The sequence below is a fragment of the Lynx canadensis genome, chromosome D1, assembly GCF_007474595.2.
Source record: "Lynx canadensis isolate LIC74 chromosome D1, mLynCan4.pri.v2, whole genome shotgun sequence".
NCBI classification, from domain to species: domain Eukaryota; kingdom Metazoa; phylum Chordata; class Mammalia; order Carnivora; family Felidae; genus Lynx; species Lynx canadensis.
Genome location: NC_044312.2, coordinates 61430262 through 61449771, shown reverse-complemented (window position 1 = coordinate 61449771; position 19510 = coordinate 61430262). Strand labels below are relative to the sequence as shown.

Genomic DNA, 19510 nt, shown 5'->3' with positions numbered 1-19510 from the left:
GTCTGTTTCTATTTGTATGATGGAAGGTAACAGAATGATGATGTGAACAGACAAATCCAGAGTGATCAAGGTTAATTGCAATTACTTCTAAATCTTTGAAGAATCCTATTTGGAAAAGCTCCTTGAATTCTGAGCATGGTAAGTAAAGGTAGGAAAAACTAAAGAACACACACATATTAACAATGATTATTTATTTTCTAAGTGCTGTACAGAATACTAGGAACTCATCCACCCAGTCTTAGTTTATCATCAGAGAAACCTATGAGATTGGTATGCTGTGAGAATTGGTACAATTCACCCTATTCCATTATTTAGACAATAGGAAAAGTGAAATCAGCATTGTATATGTAAGTGTAGATATATGGTATGAGAGGAGAATCCTTTGTGTACATCTATTCTCTTATTTCTTATTAATGGCATTGCAGAATATTGGCTGTTAACACTTAATATTCATCTGGATCCAAATGTGACTCCAGAAGAAAACACATTGGTGTTAGGAACCACCACTTTATTCCATAGTTCCCCACTTTATTCCATGATGCTGCAGGCTGATACCTGATTGAAAATCTGCTGGCAAGCCAAAAGGAACAGTTTCTGTAAAGGAGGTCACAGCACAGTCTTTTTTTTCCCCCAAGTTTATTTACTTATTTTGAGAGACAGCATGTGTGCAGGAGCAGGGGAGGGGTAGAGAGAGAGAGAGGGAGAGAGAGAATCCCAAGCAGGCTCTGTACTGTCATCACACAGCCCCACACAGGGCTTGATCTCATGAACTGTGAGATCATGACTTGAGGCAAAATCAAGAGTCAGACGCTTAACGGACAAGCCACCCTAGCACCCCTCTCGTAGTGCGTTCTTACTTTTGGATAAATAGCTGTTGCTTAAGTCTAAGTTTGCTCAAGTTTGTTTGGTTTTTGTTTTCTAGTGTTTCGTGCTGAAGCCAGGACCAGAAACCAGTTGCCCTGCCTTTTCACCTATATTTTTCTGTTTCTTATCACAAAATCCTTTCATTCCACAAGTATTTCTTAAAAATTAAGAAAAACTATCACACACACAACACACACACACACACACACACACACACACACACACACACGAATTCACCAAACTCTTCCTCTTCTGCACAGTCAGCTTAATGCAATATACAAAAATAATATGTTCCACATATATGAGCACCTCTGGGCCTTTTCTAATAAGTCCATTTTCTCAAATGCTAAGTGAAATAACGTCCAGAAGTTATGACTATGCTTGCGCTATGTCCATTCATTTTGTTTCTATCTCCACATTTGAAATCTATGGGTTAAGGGAGAGAACTCTCAGTCTGTTAAAAAACAATCTTAAAGATTGTTTTCTAATTTTAAAGAAACAGTGCAGCATGAACACAGGATGAAGAATTCATACGTGGCATTCAAACACTTAATTTGAACACACAATTCTTCCCAGTGTCCTCAAAAATCTCTCTGTCTTATTACATGCTCACTCCTCTGTCAGTAACTGACTAGGAATTCATACATCTGTATATAGAGAGCTAAAACAGCCTGTTCAGCTTCCAACAGCAGCAGAATTTAGCAGACTGGAGATTTTCTTAGCACTGGGGAACAAGGTTTCTTTCTTTGTCTAAGAATGTCCCTTTTCTGTTAATTCATAACCTCTGCTTCTCTCCCGTTTCCTTGCTTTTCCGACAGCACTCATCTGCTTACAAAAAAAATACTATAACTAACGATGTGCCTCAGTGATTCTCAGGCTTTGGGTTGCATCAGAATCACCTGGAGAGTTTGTTAAAACCCCAAATGCTGGACTTCAACTGGACATATCCTGATGAGCATGTAGGTTGGGGGTGGAACCTAATGATTTGTATTTATTACAAGCTGTCCTGTGCTGCTGATGCCACCAGCCCAGAGTCCACACTGTCAGAGCCACTAGGCGTATGTGCTGAAGCACAGAAGAAAATACCTCCCCACTCCCAGTCAAGTGAAATGTAGTTTTCTTAAGTAATCGTGTTGGTTCTGGAAGGTTATCTCTATTATCTTAACTTCTCCTATTTCTATCACAATTCCAGCTTTAACAAATACCTATCTCATAGCTAACTTGTGTGCTAACAACTTCAGGTTTCTAGTGATGTACCTTCATACATTCCCTGCCAATCAGAACTCACTCACCGGACAGGTACAGTTTTGCTCCCTCTTTCTGTTTTGCCCTGTCTACAATTTTCCCTTCTTCAGAGAGCTTTCACCTAAACTCACTATTGAAAATCATATGCCCTTCTCTTTCCACACTGTTTTATTTTCTTCACATACTTGAAATATTGATTCATGCTTCCCTTATTATTGGGATCTTATTAATATCTGTGTCTAGAACAGTTCCTTAGATGGTTTAATTACTGAATGAAAATGAGGGCATTTAATCTGGAGGAAATAAAGTAAACTAGAAGAAGAAAACCAGAAAAGCCATCATATAGGAAATTTTTAAGAGGAAAACCAGAAAAATGGCCACCTAATAAGAAATTTTTAAGCACAGAAATTCATGGGAATTTTTTATTTCCTTAGATGTAAGGACAAGGTTTGTGAATGTCTTGATATGTTTGTTAATAGCTGGCATTTGTCTTTACATTCAAACAAAAATATCCAGAGTAAAAGATACTGAGTCAGAGAGAATTTTTTCCAGTCCTAGATTATCCTTTACAATTGATGGGACTTGAGTAAAGTTATATACTTGAATTCTTAAGGATTAAGTTTCTTAATCTGCAAAAACTGATCTAACTTCTAAGGGTTGAGATGCTTTAAAATCAAATATCAGAGAACATTCTGTAAATTACTTTAGGTGAAATATGGAAGCAATAAATTACAGTTGCACATTTTTACCTGCTGAAGAAAAAGTGACAGAATTCATTATTATGTGGAAATCCTAGAAAGAGGAACAAATACTAGATTATTCTCAAATACACGAGAGAAAAGGCAATAAAATGAAAAATCAGTATCATTGGAAAAAGACCAAACATAACAAATCTCTGAATGTATGATTAAGATTCCTAAAAATTAAGTTGTCCTTGTTGGCTATTATTCTTCAGTTCTGTACTCCTGGGATACTCCAGAAATCTCCCTCCTTGTTTATGATTAGGAGGAAAGGCGAAAGCTTTCAGACAGTTCTTTGAGTGCTTTCTCAGAAAATGGAACTCATGATGGATGGAATAGGAGGGAGCCCAACTGGCAGTGAATGAAACAGGAGCTTAAAGCACATGGGAGTGAACACAGCAAAGACAGAAAATGTAGTCCTCCATTATTGTATTTTTCCAGAAATCACTTTATCAGTGGATCTAAATTCTGATTCCTCCACACATAAATATCTTTTTCTGATTTCTATATGCTCATCAATATAATGCTAAAAAAATTACAGAAACGCTTCAAGGTAGTTTTAATTTTCTATGAGTTAGAGATCATACTATTTAATGTTCCCCAGACACAGGTCAATTGGAGAATGACTCATATTTGGAAAAATATCTAGAATTTTTGCCATAGCTTGACATTTTAAACCATGTGGGTGATAAAGTTGTATTTGTGTGCTCACACAGGTGGGCTAACATGTGAAAGGGAATTATTTTGAATTGTTTTAATTTTAAAACAAGAGGTCAGTCTGCAAGATTGGGATATTCACCACCCTGAAGTACCTATTTAAAGACAGTGTGAAGGAGAACTTGACAGGAAGTGAGGGGCCTGTACTCTGCTCCCAGATCAGACACACTAACTATATAGGGATCTAGAGTTCACATCCCAGGATGTGTATAGTGAAGAGTTGAGACCAATATTGTCTCAGACCCTTTCTAGATCCATGTTTCAAACTCTGATTTTTGTGGTAAATTTTGCTGTGTGGTTCCCCAGGCAGGCTCACCATGATTATAAGATTTCCTTTTATAATTCAAACTCACCTTTGCTTAAGGGCCCTTATCTAGGAATTGGGGGAAAGACCTCAGAAATCACAAGGCCAGGGTTGACAGGGAAACACTCTGGGGAGTCACTGCAAGGTCTCGGTTCATGGTGGAGGTTCTGACCCAGCAACTCCTCTGATTTCAGGGCCTGTGGTGGCATTTCTGCCTGGGACTCTGCCTGCTGGGTCACCATGTCAGACTCCAACCACACTGGTAGTTCCTTCCTCCTAGCAGGGCTCCCAGGCCTTGAGGCTGTGCACAGCTGGCTCTCCATCCCTCTGTGTGCCATGTATGTGGCCTCTCTGGCAGGGAACAGCCTGATCCTGTGGGTGGTGAAGTCAGAGCCCACTCTGCACCAGCCCATGTACTACTTTCTGTCGATGCTGGCAGCGACTGACCTGGGCCTGTCTGCCTCCACGCTCCCCTCCACCATGCTCCCCTTCTACATGCTGGGTCTCAGACAGGTGGCGGTGGATATGTGCCTGGCCCAGCTCTTCTTCATCCACACTTTCTCCCTCATGGAGTCCTCTGTGCTGCTGACGATGGCCTTTGACCGTTTTGTGGCCATTAGCAACCCCCTGCGTTACAGCACCATGCTCACCAGCTCCCACATTGCCAGCTTGGGCCTGGCCAGTGTGGTGCACAGCATCGGGCTCCACGTCCCAGCCCCCATCATGCTGAAGGAGCTGCCTTACTGCCAGAATCACCTGCTTTCCCCCTCTTACTGCCTACACCCAGATGTCATGAAGCTGGCCTGTGCGGACACCCACATCAACAGTGCCTATGGTCTCTTTGTGGTGCTCATTGTGCTCTACTATGGGCTGATCTCCAAACAATGCTATCCATTGCTTCCAATGTTGAGCGCCTCAAAGCCCTCAACACTTGTGTCGCCCACGTCTGTGCTGTGTTGCTCTTCTACACGCCTATGATTGGCCTGTCCATGATCCACAGATTTGGGAAGGGGGCTTCCCCTTCCAGCCGTGTGCTGCTCTCCTGTCTTCACTTTCTCACACCTCCGGTGTCAATGTCTACACCATTAAGACCAAGCAGATCCGGCTGAGGATGCTAAGCCTCTTCTGGCTGGGTGGGGCTGGCATTAGAGACCCTCAGGCTCATTAAATCTTTGGTAGACAGAGAAAGTCATAGTTGTTGTGTAATGAGCCATTTAATATAAAATACCATTGTGAGGAGAAGAATGTAACAAGGAGACAGCAGCGTCTTTTTATGAAGTTCTCACGCATGGGAAAAAAATAACCACATTCTCCTTTACTTATTTCTAATAAAACAAAAATTCACTGAGCACCTACTCTGTAAAATACACTATTGTTGACCTTGGAAATACAAATGAAACTTAAGATACAGCCACTGTTTTCGAGGAAAATTCATGATATTTAAGACTCATGAAGGGGACTACCAATTTAAATAGAAAACGTTTGAAAGAACAACTTAGGAACTTTACAAATGCATAAAAATGCACATGAGGGCTTTGCCTCAGAGTTTAGGAGAAAGAATTTTTGACAAATAGAGTGATGGGTATATTTGGAATTCAGTTATATTAGAAGCATTCTGGAAAATCCCCACTAAAAATAATCCCCACGACGAAAGGCATTCATTCTCTCTTGCTAACGACTGCATCCCTTTTCCTGAAGGTAGCCCTTTCCTATACATTAGGTACTTGGTTAGTATTTGCTGAATAAATGAATGATTGGGGGGGGGCTACATTTGTGAAACAGGCAAACCAAAAGGACTCCACAAAAATTGCTTTTTTGCTACCTTTCCTGCTTCTGTTCTTGCTAGGACCTATACCCCAACTTTACACACACTTTATGAAACAGATAATGTAGATCCTCCTTGTAAAGGAGGAGTTAATGATTTCTTTGGAGGCTTCCAGCACAATAGATGACATCGAAGGGGTGACCAGGTGGGTTGTCATGAACGTTTTCCAAGAACACTGACTCACCAAGACGCCTGGCTCCAGGGCATAAATGACTTATGGAGAACCCCTAAGCACTCCGGATGCCTGAGAAGACACGTGCACCAAAGCACGGCCCTCAATAAAAACCCACACCCGAAGCAAAAAGGAGACTCACTTTCTTTTCCTTTTTGATTCTCCCAAAAGTTCTGTCTGTATCTGCACTCTCTCTGTCTTCAATAAACTGCTCTCACTTCCTACCAGCTCACATTTGATTTCTATCCTGTGCAAAGCCAACGACCCTTTTGGCTGGTACTGTGGGACCCACTCTCTGAGTCCGCTGACAAAGCCAGCCTGTATCACTTGCAAGGGTGAAAAGTTCACAGGCAATGAATCTAATTCCAGATATGTGAGAATCAAACCTACGAGGACTTCTTAATTTTGCTTTCAGGGAATTTTAAGATTTTGCTGTTTTTCTCATCTCTATAGAAATTTCAAGAATGGTAAGGTTATCTAACTCTTAAGCTGCCACATTTATTTATTGGTATACTGATACACCCTTTCTCCCTGACTGTTTACCTCGTTCCATCTCCTTCAGAGTAGGTATTGAATTTTCAGTCAACCCAGTGAATCTCTCTCCCTGACAAAGATCTGGAAAATTCTGCCATTTACCCAGTCCTCTCAATCCCAGGGAGCCACTAGCCTGCAGTGACCAGGTGGAATCTTCCACTTGCATCAGCCACCAAGAGGGAAGAGTGCCTCCCAGGAGCCTGGGTCCACCTGGTCCACACAACCCTCTCATTCCTTCCTCATAAACCGGAACCTTCTGACTCCTTGTGCCACAAGCACTGGCCACAGGACATCGTGCAGAGGCTTCCTCGGGACAGCAGAGCAGGAGCAGCCCTACGCTCTCAATGGCTTTGCCACTGTCACCTGCTGTGTGTCCTGCAAGCAGCTCAGAGGGACTAAAAGCAAATGAAGGGCATGATCTGATTTGCCCACAACGGTCAGGACATTGATTTGCTCCCATAACCTGAGACCTGACACCAAGGAGCTTCCCTGTGAGACCGTCCTGTGCTGTAGCTCCTCCTGGAGAGGGGGCTTCCCTGGCGTCTACGTTAGCTTGACCTGTGCTACAGTGTCAGGACCTGTGTTAGACTCAACTGCTCCCACACAGCAGACACTTTGACAAAACTGTCAGTAAATATTGATCTCATCTTGAACATTACCTTCAAATATCATGCCTGCTTCTGCTTCCATTATCAATACCTCAATATTCATTCTCACGGGGTTCCCTGGCCTGGACCACTACTATCCCTGGTTTTCCATTCCCTTCTCCTCCATCTATGCCTTGGTTTTTCTGGGAAACTGCGTGGTGCTGCATGTGATCCGGACAGAGCCCAGCCTGCACCAGCCCATGTTCCACTTCCTGGCCATGCTGGCCCTCACTGACCTGTGCATGGGGCTGTCCACAGTGCACACGGTGCTGGGGGTCCTGTGGGGGCTCAACCAAGAAGTTAGTCGAGATGCTTGCATTGCCCAAACTTACTTTATCCATGGTCTGTCCTCCATAGAGTCTGGGGTCCTTCTTGCCATGGCCTTTGATCGCTTCACTGCAACCTGCAATCCTCTGAGATATACATCCCTCCTGACTAACAGTAGAGTAATTCACTTCATGGTGGCCATTTTGATGAGGGCAGCTTTGTCCATTCTCCCTGTCATCATTCGCCTGAAGTTCTTCCATTACTGCCGCCCTCACATCCTCTCCCACTCTTTCTGCCTGCACCAGGACCTGCTCCGGCTCGCCTGCTCTGACATCCGCTTCAACAGCCTCTATGCCCTGGCTCTGGTGATCTGTACCTTGTTGTTAGACGCTGTGCTTATTCTCATCTCCTACGTTTTCATCTTGCACACAGTGCTGGCAATTGCATCCCACAAGGAGAGGCTCAAGTCCTTGCAGACCTGTGTGTCCCACATCTGTGCTGTCCTGGTCTTTTACATCCCCATCATTGGCCTCACCATGGTGCACCGCTTTGGAAAGCATCTCTCCCCTTCGGTCCATGTCCTCATGGGCAATATCTATATTCTCTTTCCACCCCTGATGAATCCAATCATCTACAGTGTAAAGACCCAGCAGATCCGAAGCAGGATGAAGAAGTGGTGTTCCCTGAAAATGTAGTAAAACCCTTGGGTTTGATCCGCAAGAATGTTTTAAGATCAGAAGAGTAATGCTACTTCCCATGTGTGCAACAACTTACAAGTTGAATAATAATGTCATAACTTCATGGTCTTTTACGATACCTGATTATTAAAGAACTCAAGAGGCTTTCTAATGTATTAGACACATGTCCACCCATTTAGACACGTGTCTACCTAAAATTTTGGAATCGTGACTATTGTTTAGTTTATTCTGTCAATTGGTCATTATATCAAAATACAGGACACAATGAAATTGGACTTTCTTCATTCCTAGAGGTGACCTGAGGAACATCTAAAATTATGATGCTGAGCCTTCCCCCACTTTTATTATTTTTTCCCCATTAGTGACTTACTGCAAGCCCATTAAAGAATTTTGGAATTAAAAGATATATAATCCCTCTATTCCAAATGTTTATTTCTTAGAGTCTGTCCATGCCATGAAGACATGACCTTAGTGCATATAAACTTTTCATTTTACATTGTTTTGTACCATTCTATCATTAGCATTTCTTCATGGCATTTTAAATTCTTTATAAATCTGTAAGAGAACAGTTTAGAAACTATAGCAAAAGCACAAGTAAGAACTGATGGTGCCTGTGAGAACTGAAATATGATAAGGGGTATGAGAATATTTAGGATCTATGAGCATACCTAATAATTGTTTATGGCTTGGCGACCAGAGTGGTTTCACAGTTGATACTCAAGTTTCTGGTTTGTGAAGTCAAGTCAGTGGTGTGTTGTTCAATGAGATGGTGACAAAGAAAGAATATTATTTATGTGATAAGATGGTGGAAGCTATGTTGAACACACTGCATTTGAGATATCTCTGGAACTTTGATAAATATCCATTGAAAATACTGAGTTTAGTAAGTACTCCCAATTGTCACATACATAATGCTAGACACGACACTGCTCAGGTACAGGAAAACAGTCGGGAGCAAAATCAGTACTTCGCCTTCAGTTTAACAGGTGACACAGACAAAAATTATTAAGCAAACTTTGACATTAACATCCTGAGAAATGCTATTCAGAAATGAAGAGTGCACAGGCAGCCTGACAGGGGATGGTAATCTAATACAGGGACTTGAGTAATGACTCCCCTGAGGAAGTAATATGTAATTGAGGCTTGAAGATTGATGATAAATAACCTGAGGAATATAAGAAAAAGAATTTTCAGGCAAAACAAAGAGAAAAACAAAATTGTGAGTACACTGGACTGTACGAAAAACAGGTGAATAAATGACTAAGAGATTCAGCTGTAAAAACTGAATAGCAGACAGATACGAGGTTAGAAAAGATGAGATTGTAATTTAGTTTTAATCCTTAGGGCAACATGTGACTACAAATGTATTGCAATTAGAATGGTGAAATCATCAATCATTTATGTTAAGAACATCAGTCCTGTACCGAATAATGAGAAGGCCAAGACTTGACAGCAGAAGACAAGATAAAAGAGTCTCAATAAAAGGATAGAGTAGTGACTGAGCAAGGGTCAGTTCCAGGAGTTGCAAGAAGTGAGTGTATATAAAATGTGTTTAATGGGTGGGGTCATAAGGTTGGTGATTGTCAGGGATAAGAGAAATGGAAGTGGCAATCACGTTGAGGTTTTTGGAATGAGAAACTACAGAGATCCTATAGCAATGTTCTGTTATAAGGAAGGTGTAGGTGAATGGCATTTGTGTTAGAAATATTCTTTTTTACGTATGTGATCTGCCCAAGGTACATTTAAGGAGCGATATCCAGCCTGGGGTTTGATATAGGTATCAGGTTCAGATGAGAAGAGTAGAGCTGGATACTGAATTTGCAAATCATGGTCATAAACATGGTGTTTGAGATTATGAGAGCAGACAACTTGAGTAAGTAAAGGAAATAATATAAGTATGCTAAATAAAAACCCTGAACATTAAAACAGGGTGCAGTTGAATCCCCAAAAATAGCCCAAAAAGGAAGGAATAAAAGGATTAAGGAAGTATGATGTCAATGAATCCAAATGGAAAAGTGTTTTGTTTTTTGTTAAGTTTACTTATTTGTTTTTGAGAGGGATATAGAGAATCCCAAGCAGGTTCCACGATGCTTTAACCTTCTAGAACTGGAATGTTCTTGCCCTAAATTTATTCATCTGATTTCTTCCTCTAAGCCAGCCACTTACCAGGTCAATCTATAACTCTGGTCAGTGTTCAAAGGGTTGTAGAACATTATCATATCTCCAAAAATCCCTTTGAAATGCAATTAACTTTACAACAGTAATATAAGCAAATTGAAGACAATCATGTTAGCCAGAATGTTCCATGACTCCCCATAAAGAAAGACTTAGTCCTAGGTGTAAATTCTATCTTCTCTGAACTTCTCAAACAGAGGTTTAACAGAGGATGCCAATAAAGACCCCTGATGAGTTGTAGCAACTAAGAAGAACAGACACGCTAATATAAATTATGTCATGTCCTTAGGAGATTTTTAACTGAAGCAAGTGTTCTGTGTTTTCAGTATGAGGACATTTGTTTTGTACATAGTTATTCCCTTACTCTGTAATATACCTCCAGGTCCTCAAATGACTAAAGCCAACCTCTGTACTCCTACTAGGCTTCACTGTGCTTCACGCAAAAGTCCGTATCCATTTTGTCAAGGTGGTATTGATGCAAAGATTCTGAAAACGGCCAATGTGATAAACACAAAATCTAGAATGGACAACTGTCTAGATATATCAAAGTGCCACACAGTGCAATAGAGAATAATGCTCTCTATTTTTAACATATGTTGTTGAGTAAACTGGATATTTGTATGGAGAAAAAATACTCTTAAGTGTATCTTAATGCCAACATCACACCATATACAAAAATTAGACTGCAGATTTATTTTCAATTTTAATCCAAAAGGCCAAACAATAAAATATAAGAAGAAAATCTGGAAGAGGAAGTATGTCTATATATACTGTGCTATAGAATCAATAATTCAAAAAGCCAATGTCCTAAAAGATTAACAATCTGATTGTAAATAAAGATACCTACCACTGAACAAATTCTATTAATTCTCCAATAGCAATGGTAAGAACTCATCCTGAATTTCATTAAAATTGAACTTGTGCTATGTCTTTCTTCAGATGTAAAATTGTCCTACATGACCTTTACTGCAAGATCTCCAAAGAAAGGAGAAACTAATTCATTTTATATTATGCAAATTAATAACTCTCATTCAATATTTATTCACCTCTTACTACCAGACACAGTAAAAACACTGGGATAGAGCAATGTGAATAAAATGGGCAAAATCAGGGGCGCCTAGGTGTCTCAGTAGGTTAAGCATCGGACTCCTGATTTTGGCTCAGGTCATGATCTCACAGTTGTGGGTTCAAGCCCTGCATCAGGTTGTACACTGACAGTGCAGGACCGGCTTGGAATTCTCTCTCTCTCTCTCTCTCTCTCTCTCTCTGCCCCTCCCCTACTTGTACTATCTCCCTCAACAATAAATAAATAAACAATATTTTTAAAAAATGGACAAAATCACTACATTATTAATGTTACATTAAATTGAATTTGGAAAATACCTTGGAATTAAGTGTCAATAGCAAAGGAACCTTTTCCTTTTGCTCTGCTCTGAATGAACACAGTAACTGGGATCATCACCTCAACCAACAAATAAAAGCCTCTGAGATGCTTTGTGGTCAAGGCCAAATTGTGCATAGTTCGCAAAGGCAAGCTTCTATCTGAGGTTCTTCCAAATACCCTGGCAAAGATCTCTTTCCATAGTAGGGTCATCATTTGTCCTTTTACAAAGTCCACTACTGCCCTGCCTTCTTTTTTTTTATGTTTATTTTTGACAGAGAGAGAGAGAGAGAGAGACAAAGTGTGAGCAGAAGAGGGCCAGAGAGAGACACACACACAGAATCCGAGGCAGGCTCCAGGCCCTGAGCTGTCAGCACAGAACCCGATGCAGGACTTGAACTCACGAACTGCAAGATCATGACCTGAACCAAAGTCTGATGCTTGGCCTACAGGCCACCCAGGCACCCCTTTTTTTCTGAAAGTTTTAAGTTTTTATTTATTTTTTTGAAAGAGAGAGACAGAGTGCAAGCAATAGAAGAACAGAGAGTGGGGGAGACACAGAATCTGAACCACATGCCTTGACTTAACTGACTGCTATGAGGTTACCAAGCCCCAAGGACAAAGAAACACAGCTTGCTAGAATACAGGGGAGGGTTAGAAAAAACAAAGTTGCATTGTGCTAAGTGCCTAAGATGCAGTAGCTCACTTTGCTAAGTGTTTTAGATTCATTATCTTGCTTAAATATGGCCCCAAATAGATATGGTTTATCATTCCCAATTTAGATAAGAAATTAAGTCTCAAAGGACTATTAGTTCTTAAGCAAAGAGTTATGAATATCACACCTGTTTCTCCATTATAGAGTTCATTATTTTTCCACAGAAACATGCTGAAACTAAGGAGTAAATTTTTCTTAGATTAGTGCCCAAACCAGGTATGTTTTCTTTTCTCTACATATCTATTAAAAAATAAAATTCCCGGGGTGCCTGGGTGGCTCAGTCCGTTAAGCATCTGACTTTGGCTCAGGTCATGATCTCCCAGTTCATAGGTTGAGCTCTGAATCGGGCTCTGTGTTGACAGGTCAGAGCTTGGAGTCTGCTTCCTCATATATTTGGAAAAGCAAAGATCAATTAATGTGTTTCATGAAACTGAAATTTACATATGAATATATATGGCTTTCAATTAGATATATTTTTCCCCGTCAGAATTATGGTCTTAAGTACCTAAACTTGTTTTAAAAGAAGAAATAAAAATACAATACCAGATTTCAAGACGTTAAAAGTTAGAGAAGGAACAAATGCTGATCAAAATAGATGAAACCAAAACAATAAAAATAACTTTAGAAATAGTTATTTAGAAGTTTTACAAGGTAGATTTAATAATTAAGCCTAAAAGTATGACTTTTGAGATCATTAGTATATTTAGCATATCAAGATATGGCTAAGAATGAAACCATTTTTGAAATTAATAAAATGTAACTTCACAAGTGCCTGATTCTGCCTCTTATGTGACCGCATATTCGGAGCAAAGAAAAGGATATTTTGAGGCAAGAAAAGAACGTTTCGTTCAAAAGCAAAAAAAAAATCCTACCTGATCTGGGGGCACTGCAGACCTCCATCCACTGATTTAGGGCATTTGCCGTCTCCTGGAGGAAGCCACCCAATCTCCGCTGGTATCACCTCCTAACTAGCAATTCAGCAGCACCTTCCAAGGCTGTTCCATCGCTTGTAGGCCTACAGCTTCTGGGTCATGTGATATGTAAGAAGACTCACAGGTGCCATGACCACTAGCCCAGAGCTGCACCTCCAGGCTACAAAGTTGGATGAGATCCTATCTGGGAGGATCAATTGCTTTGTAAACCTTCAGTTACTTTTGTTTGCTGAGGTCCTAAAAACAGAGAAGGCAATTCCATAAAGTAACTGACTGAATACAATCAACTCCAATCATGATGAATTGCTGACTCTTTCAGGGCAAAAGAGGTCCATTGTAATTAACCTGACACTAAGCGGCTGGTTGGTGTCCACATCAGCTCTCTTTCTGGAAGGCTGCACATTCAGCAGCAACGATGAGTACAGTAGCCCTGGTGTGTGGGGACCCACACAGTTGGATTCATGCACAACTTCCATCTCTACCCTCATGTCTACTGCATACGTTTCACACTTGTTCCAACACTGAGGGTGACCGATGACAGAGGATGACTTCTGGCCACACCATTCTGTCTAACTGGTTGTTTCAAGCTCCTTCCATGCTTGAAGCTCTCTGGTGGATATTAACTGTAAACACAAACACCTTTACGCGGGTGTCCTCTGCTTTGGGTCAGCTGTATGTCTCTTCTACAGAACGCTTTTGTCCAGTGTTTCATTGCTTCTCTGTCCAACCTCCTGACCAGTTAGTCTTTCACACATTTCTGGGAGTCTACATATATTCTTACCGCAGGTCACTTCTTTTTAAACACCAAAGGATGATCGGATACACCTCCTGAAGCTGTAACTATTGGGCACATTTGCCTTTGCTGGAAGCTCCAAATCTCAGGTACGTTTCCCTTCACTTTTATCTGCCAAGGACACTCCTGAGTGCTACTGTAGTGTAGAGGCAGTCTATTTTACTCAATCAGTCTAGACTTAATTCTTTCTCCTTTAGCTGGTCGTAAGTAACTATTCTCGGACAACAGATGTGACTTGAGGGAGAAGTGGAGGTATTAGGAGTGATAGTCGATGTGGCGACCTGGAACACTGGCTTGTGCTTGTGTCTTCTGGCCCCCCTTGTCCCTGATCCAAGGTAAATGATTCCCATCTTATGATGAACTGGGATGGACCACATAATTTTCTTGATCTCACAGAATTTGAGGAATCATAGGTAGTCTGGCCAAATAGTCACATTTTGTTCCATGGGCTGGTGTTCTGTATCTCTGTACCTACCAGGGTCAAGTAAAATAACAACAAAAAAATTGTTAATATTTTGTTTGTTTTTATTTGCCTAAGAATTAGTATTTATTTTGTTTTAATTTTTTCTAACGTTTATTTATTTTTGAGACAGAGAGAGACAGAGCATGAAGGGGGGAGGGGCAGAGAGAGAGGGAGACACAGAATCGTAAGTGTGCTCCAGGCTCTGAGCCATCAGCCCAGAGCCCGACACGGGGCTCGAACCCACGGACCGTGAGATCGTGACCTGAGCTGAAGTCGGACGCTCAACCGACTGAGCCACCCAGGCGCCCCAAGAATTAGTATTTATATTCATTACCAGATAAGCTTAGAAGTTTCTTTAGATGAATAAGAAAATTGTGTCTGTTTCCAAAATAAAGTACATGGGAAGAGAGAATTTTCTCCTTGATATTACGGGCAATATTACGAGCCTTCTTAAGGCTCTCAATGAATTATTGTGGAGGGAAAACAAAGGAACATATTCAGTACATTATTTCATTAATGGGTGCCTGGGTGACTCGGTTGGTTGAATATGGGATACTTGACATGATCTCATGGTTCATGTCAAGCCATGCTGAATGTTGAAATCTTGGTCATGATCTCACGGTTCACGGATTCCAGCCCTGCACTGGGCTTTGCACTGACAGTACAGAACCTGTTTGAGATTCTCTCTCTCTTCTTCTCTCTCTGGCCCTCCCTCACTCATGTGAGTTCTCTCTCCTCTCTCAAAGGAGATAAACATAAAAAATATATATTTCAATAAGTGGGTAAGGGAAAACATAAGCTAGAAACCTTGTTTCTCCACTACTAAAAAAAAAAAAAAAAAAAAAAAAACATGAAAAAGTGAACAAGGATCCCAGCAACCCAGATCATCTGACAAACCCTTCTAACCCATTCTCTACACTGTCCAGTAATTAACATATTTAAACATGAACCTTTGCCAACTCATCTAAGATTCCTAAAAATGCATCAGCCTCGGTAGTAGAACTCACAGAAACCTGATAAATCCTAATGGTATCTAAAGTACAGCAAGCTAGAGGAAGAAGATCCCAGTTGGATGGGATGAGTAGGAAGGGCAGGTGGTCTCTTGCAGGTTGGAGAATGTTGCCTGCAGTAAATGCTGCTGCACATGCTAGGTCCTTGCTAGACTGTGAACCACAGGGAAAGACCACGAACAGAGCTGGAGTTCACAGGCCTCAGGCATGTAGCTCCCAAAGCTCAACCACTTCTCCTCAGCCTGGCTTCACAGAGCAGATCCCCACCACGCCCAGGACTGAGGGTGTGCTGGCACACTAATACCTCATTTGGGGGCAGAAACATGCAACTCATACTGCTTATCCTCCATGGCTCCCATTTTCTATCACCTGTTTTAGAGATGTTCAATGCCTTGCATGAACATAGCATAGTAAGTTTCCTTATTGACCCTCAACATAAATACTGCAACATTGTATCTTTGCTGAGAGAGTGTAAAGAAGGTCTTGGAAAGCAAGCTGACAGCCCAAGGCCTGTGGAAATAAAAGGGGCCATAGCTGGGGGAATAGCTCATCAAAGGACTGCTTTGGGGGAAATCCTTTCATACACTACTAAAAGGAGAGTCCAAACACCGTCAACTCTCCCGGGACTCCTCCTCCCTTTACTGGGGATTATAGACAATGAAGTAGGGTCGGGAAAGGGAACAACAGGAGGCTCCTGGCAGGAGAAACAGCTCTAAGAATGGTGGCCAGAAAGAGTTTCTGGAGAGACAGGAGGCTGGCACAGACGTGAAAGGAAAAGGTGGGGGTGAGTGCAACAGGTAAGGACAGAGAGTGACAACACAGACAAGGCCAGAGCCAGAAAAGGAGTGGCTCAAGAATAAAAGGAACTATTTTCCCCCTAAACATGAGTGTTTCTTGCACTAGGACAACTTGGACTTCACCAATGCCTAGCTTCACGGGGCCTGCAGTTTGACTCATGGCACAAAACAATTGTGAACCTGTGCTATAGCCCCGGGCTACTTTCCAAGACAGCTACAGGAAACCTGCCTTGCTATAAAACTCAGTCCCATTTCTTTTTCGTCCCTCTCTGCCTTACTTCCTTCCAACTTCCTGCCTTCCTGGGGCTTCTCACCGGGTCAGACGCTGAGGGCCAGGGATGAGGACCCAGGGCTACATCCAACACCGGCCCACACAGGGAGACAGGGCCACGCGGTCAGCCGGGGATAGCAGGGTCGGCCAAGAAGGGCTTGCCTCAGAGTGGACAGAGAGGACCCGATTCTTGGCTTCGAGATTCCCCAATCCACCCTCACTTGCCTGCAGGATCCGGGATTGCACCGCCTCCGCTGTCTCTCCACTGCTTCCAGGCGCCCCTTCCCTGCCTCTGGAATCTTTCCAGCCAGAGACTTCCAGGAAGCGCTAAGGCAGCCAGGCCTCGCCCCTCCTTCCGCCACCCCTCCCATTGGTGGAGAGGACCATTTCTCAGCCAATTACTTGCCCGAACACCTGACTCCACCCCTCAATCCCAGGCTGGGGATATGTGATTGGCCAGACTGGAAGAGCTCTCGCCCCTCCCACCTCAGTAAATTCTGTTGGCCTGGGGCTGGAAGAAGCACCCGAGTCGGGTGCTCTTTTCTTCTGAGGGGAGGATGCCCTGTCCCTGGAAACTCAGGTTGGCTTCAGAAACTGCCGCTGCTACTGGTTTTTGTTAGTTTTAATGGTGTATATATTTTTTTCTGCACGTGGCATGGCTTTTCTCAAGTATTACAGAGGTCTACAATGTGATTCTCTTATTAGAATTAACCCTAAATTCCACATGATATCTTTCCACTGGTAATATTATAACAGCCTAGAGACTGCCAGGTCCATGGCCTAAACCCTCAGGCTGTGTACACTGCAGCCAAGACCTGCTTCGTAACTCTTTCTTGCTTTAAACCTAACCCGAAGGTTAAAGTCTTTTGTGTGACTTGATAAATGGTTTGCAGAAAGAATTCCACCTGCAAAATATATTGTCTCAAGCACATGAAAAAGTATACCATGAATCGTGCTTAATTTTTGTAATGGAAAATGTCAGTTTCAAGCATTTATCCTTAATTTGAGAACATGTTTGTGACAAACAGCCTCTTCAAAAACTCGCTGTTGAAATAATCCACTTAATATTCAGAAGGTTTATTTCCCACTCTTTCGAGCACATGTGTCTTACCAAGGCCGCCAACAAACTTTTCAATTATGGCTCAACTAATCTTTTAACATGAACCAAGATGACATCCTCCGTTGAAAATTTTGGGATGGGTATCGAGGAGGGCACCTTTTCGGATGAGCACTGGGTGTTGTATGGAAACCAATTTGACAATAAATTTCATATATTGAAAAAAATAAATAAACACAACAACAAAAATAAATAAAAGAAAAAAAAAGAAAATTTTGGGCATGACTGTATTTATATTATGTGGTTGTTTTCCTTGTGAGTGTGCACTATTAATTAACTTTCTTTCTGATAGGATTGAAAAATAACACATCTGCCAGATCAATAGCTACATGTCATGTAGCTGAAAAATCCAGCCAAAACCAACTTCTGGCATAACAGTTGCAATTGGTACCATTAATTGCTTGTGTTTTCAATAGTTCACTGACCCACTATCTATCTCCAATATTTGCTTAAACAGAGACAAAACATGTAGCTATGTTATACTATATATACTATACTATATATAATATATTTTTCTAAATATATTGTATACTATATATATTTATATATATTGTATTATATTTTATATACTATATATGTATATGTATTATGTATTGTATTATACTGTATATAATATATTTTAATATATAAAATATTCTGTACTACCTTACATGGGTGCATAGTTGGCTAGTGGTTTATTGCCATTACAGTCTCTCTACTCTATCATGTACATCTCTCTTGGCATTTTTGTACAATTGCATTTCTAGTGCTTTATTTCAGTCAGTATGGATCATCATTTTTCCAAGCTTCCAAGAGCCAAATTAGCAACATATTGGCACCATTTCCCAAGGTTCTTGGGAAAAAGTTAAGTCTTCTGTCATAAGGGATTGCTCTCATATAAACAAACTTTCTCCATCTGACTTTTAGTCCCCCCATCGTTGTTGTTGTCATTTTATTTTCTTTTTGTGTTTTAAGCTGAATTTTCAAAATTTTCAGATTTTCCAACTCAGATGTCTCCATTTTACACCTCCATACCCCACTCTTTCCAAAACAGGAGATGGAACTTAGCATAGAAGACTTACAAGGTTTGAGAATTTTGCCTTCCCTGGAGTTTCACTACTCCTAGAAGTTCTCTGCCCTCCACGTGTTTTAGGTGAGTGCTGATTGCATTCTTCCAAGGATATCCTCTCTTCTTCCAGCTTTATCTTAAATTAGTGGTTAAAAATGGTCTCATTTCATTGTCCTTCTCTATTGCATCAGTGGCCCTCAGACATACAATTTTGTGGTTCTAAGGATTAATGTGTTTGGTTTGTGTAGCCTTCCCCAAATGCATTTGTTACAGCTCTCTCTTTTGTCCATGTTGTTCCCAACACACTGTTATTGTATCTGTCCTTAAATAACTTGAGCTTTTCTCTACCTCCAGGTTTTTGTTTTGTTTTGTTTTTGACTTACTCTTATCCTTTCCATAGATTTTTCTTTCTCCAGCTTTTCAAAAAAATGCTTCCATTATATTTTAGATCGCTGCTGATGGATAATCTGATCATACTATCTAAAGTAGCCCCCATTCAGGGTGGCTCAGTTGTGTAAGCAACCGGCTCTTGGTTTCTGCTCAGGTCATGATCTCATGACTCATGGGATCCAGCCACACATTGGGTCCCGCACCAACAGCATAGAGCCTGCTTAGGATTCTCTCTGTCCTTCTCTCTGTGCCCCTCCCCCACTCATGCATGTGTGATCTCTCTCTCAAAATAAACAAACATTAAAAAAAGTATTCTCATCCTTTGTTCTCTCAGAGCATCTCATCCATTTTTATAACACATTTTCAGAATGCGAAATTCTTCACTCAACTTAACGAGTTACATAA

The 19510-nt window shown here is 41.3% G+C and overlaps 2 protein-coding genes across 2 annotated transcripts; both read left to right on the top strand.

Annotated features, from left to right (window-relative positions):
• The first annotated feature begins 4110 nt into the window (after window positions 1-4110).
• LOC115526274 (olfactory receptor 51G2-like) lies at window positions 4111-5038 on the top strand. Its single transcript, XM_030333728.1, is given in 3 exon segments — window positions 4111-4741; window positions 4744-4941; window positions 4944-5038. Coding segments are annotated over 3 exon segments (924 nt in total).
• A 2033-nt stretch (window positions 5039-7071) lies between these two features.
• Window positions 7072-8010, top strand: LOC115526272 (olfactory receptor 51V1-like). The gene has a single exon (XM_030333727.1). It carries the CDS (start codon window positions 7072-7074, stop codon window positions 8008-8010), a length of 939 nt encoding a protein of 312 aa, XP_030189587.1.
• The last annotated feature ends 11500 nt before the right edge of the window (window positions 8011-19510 follow it).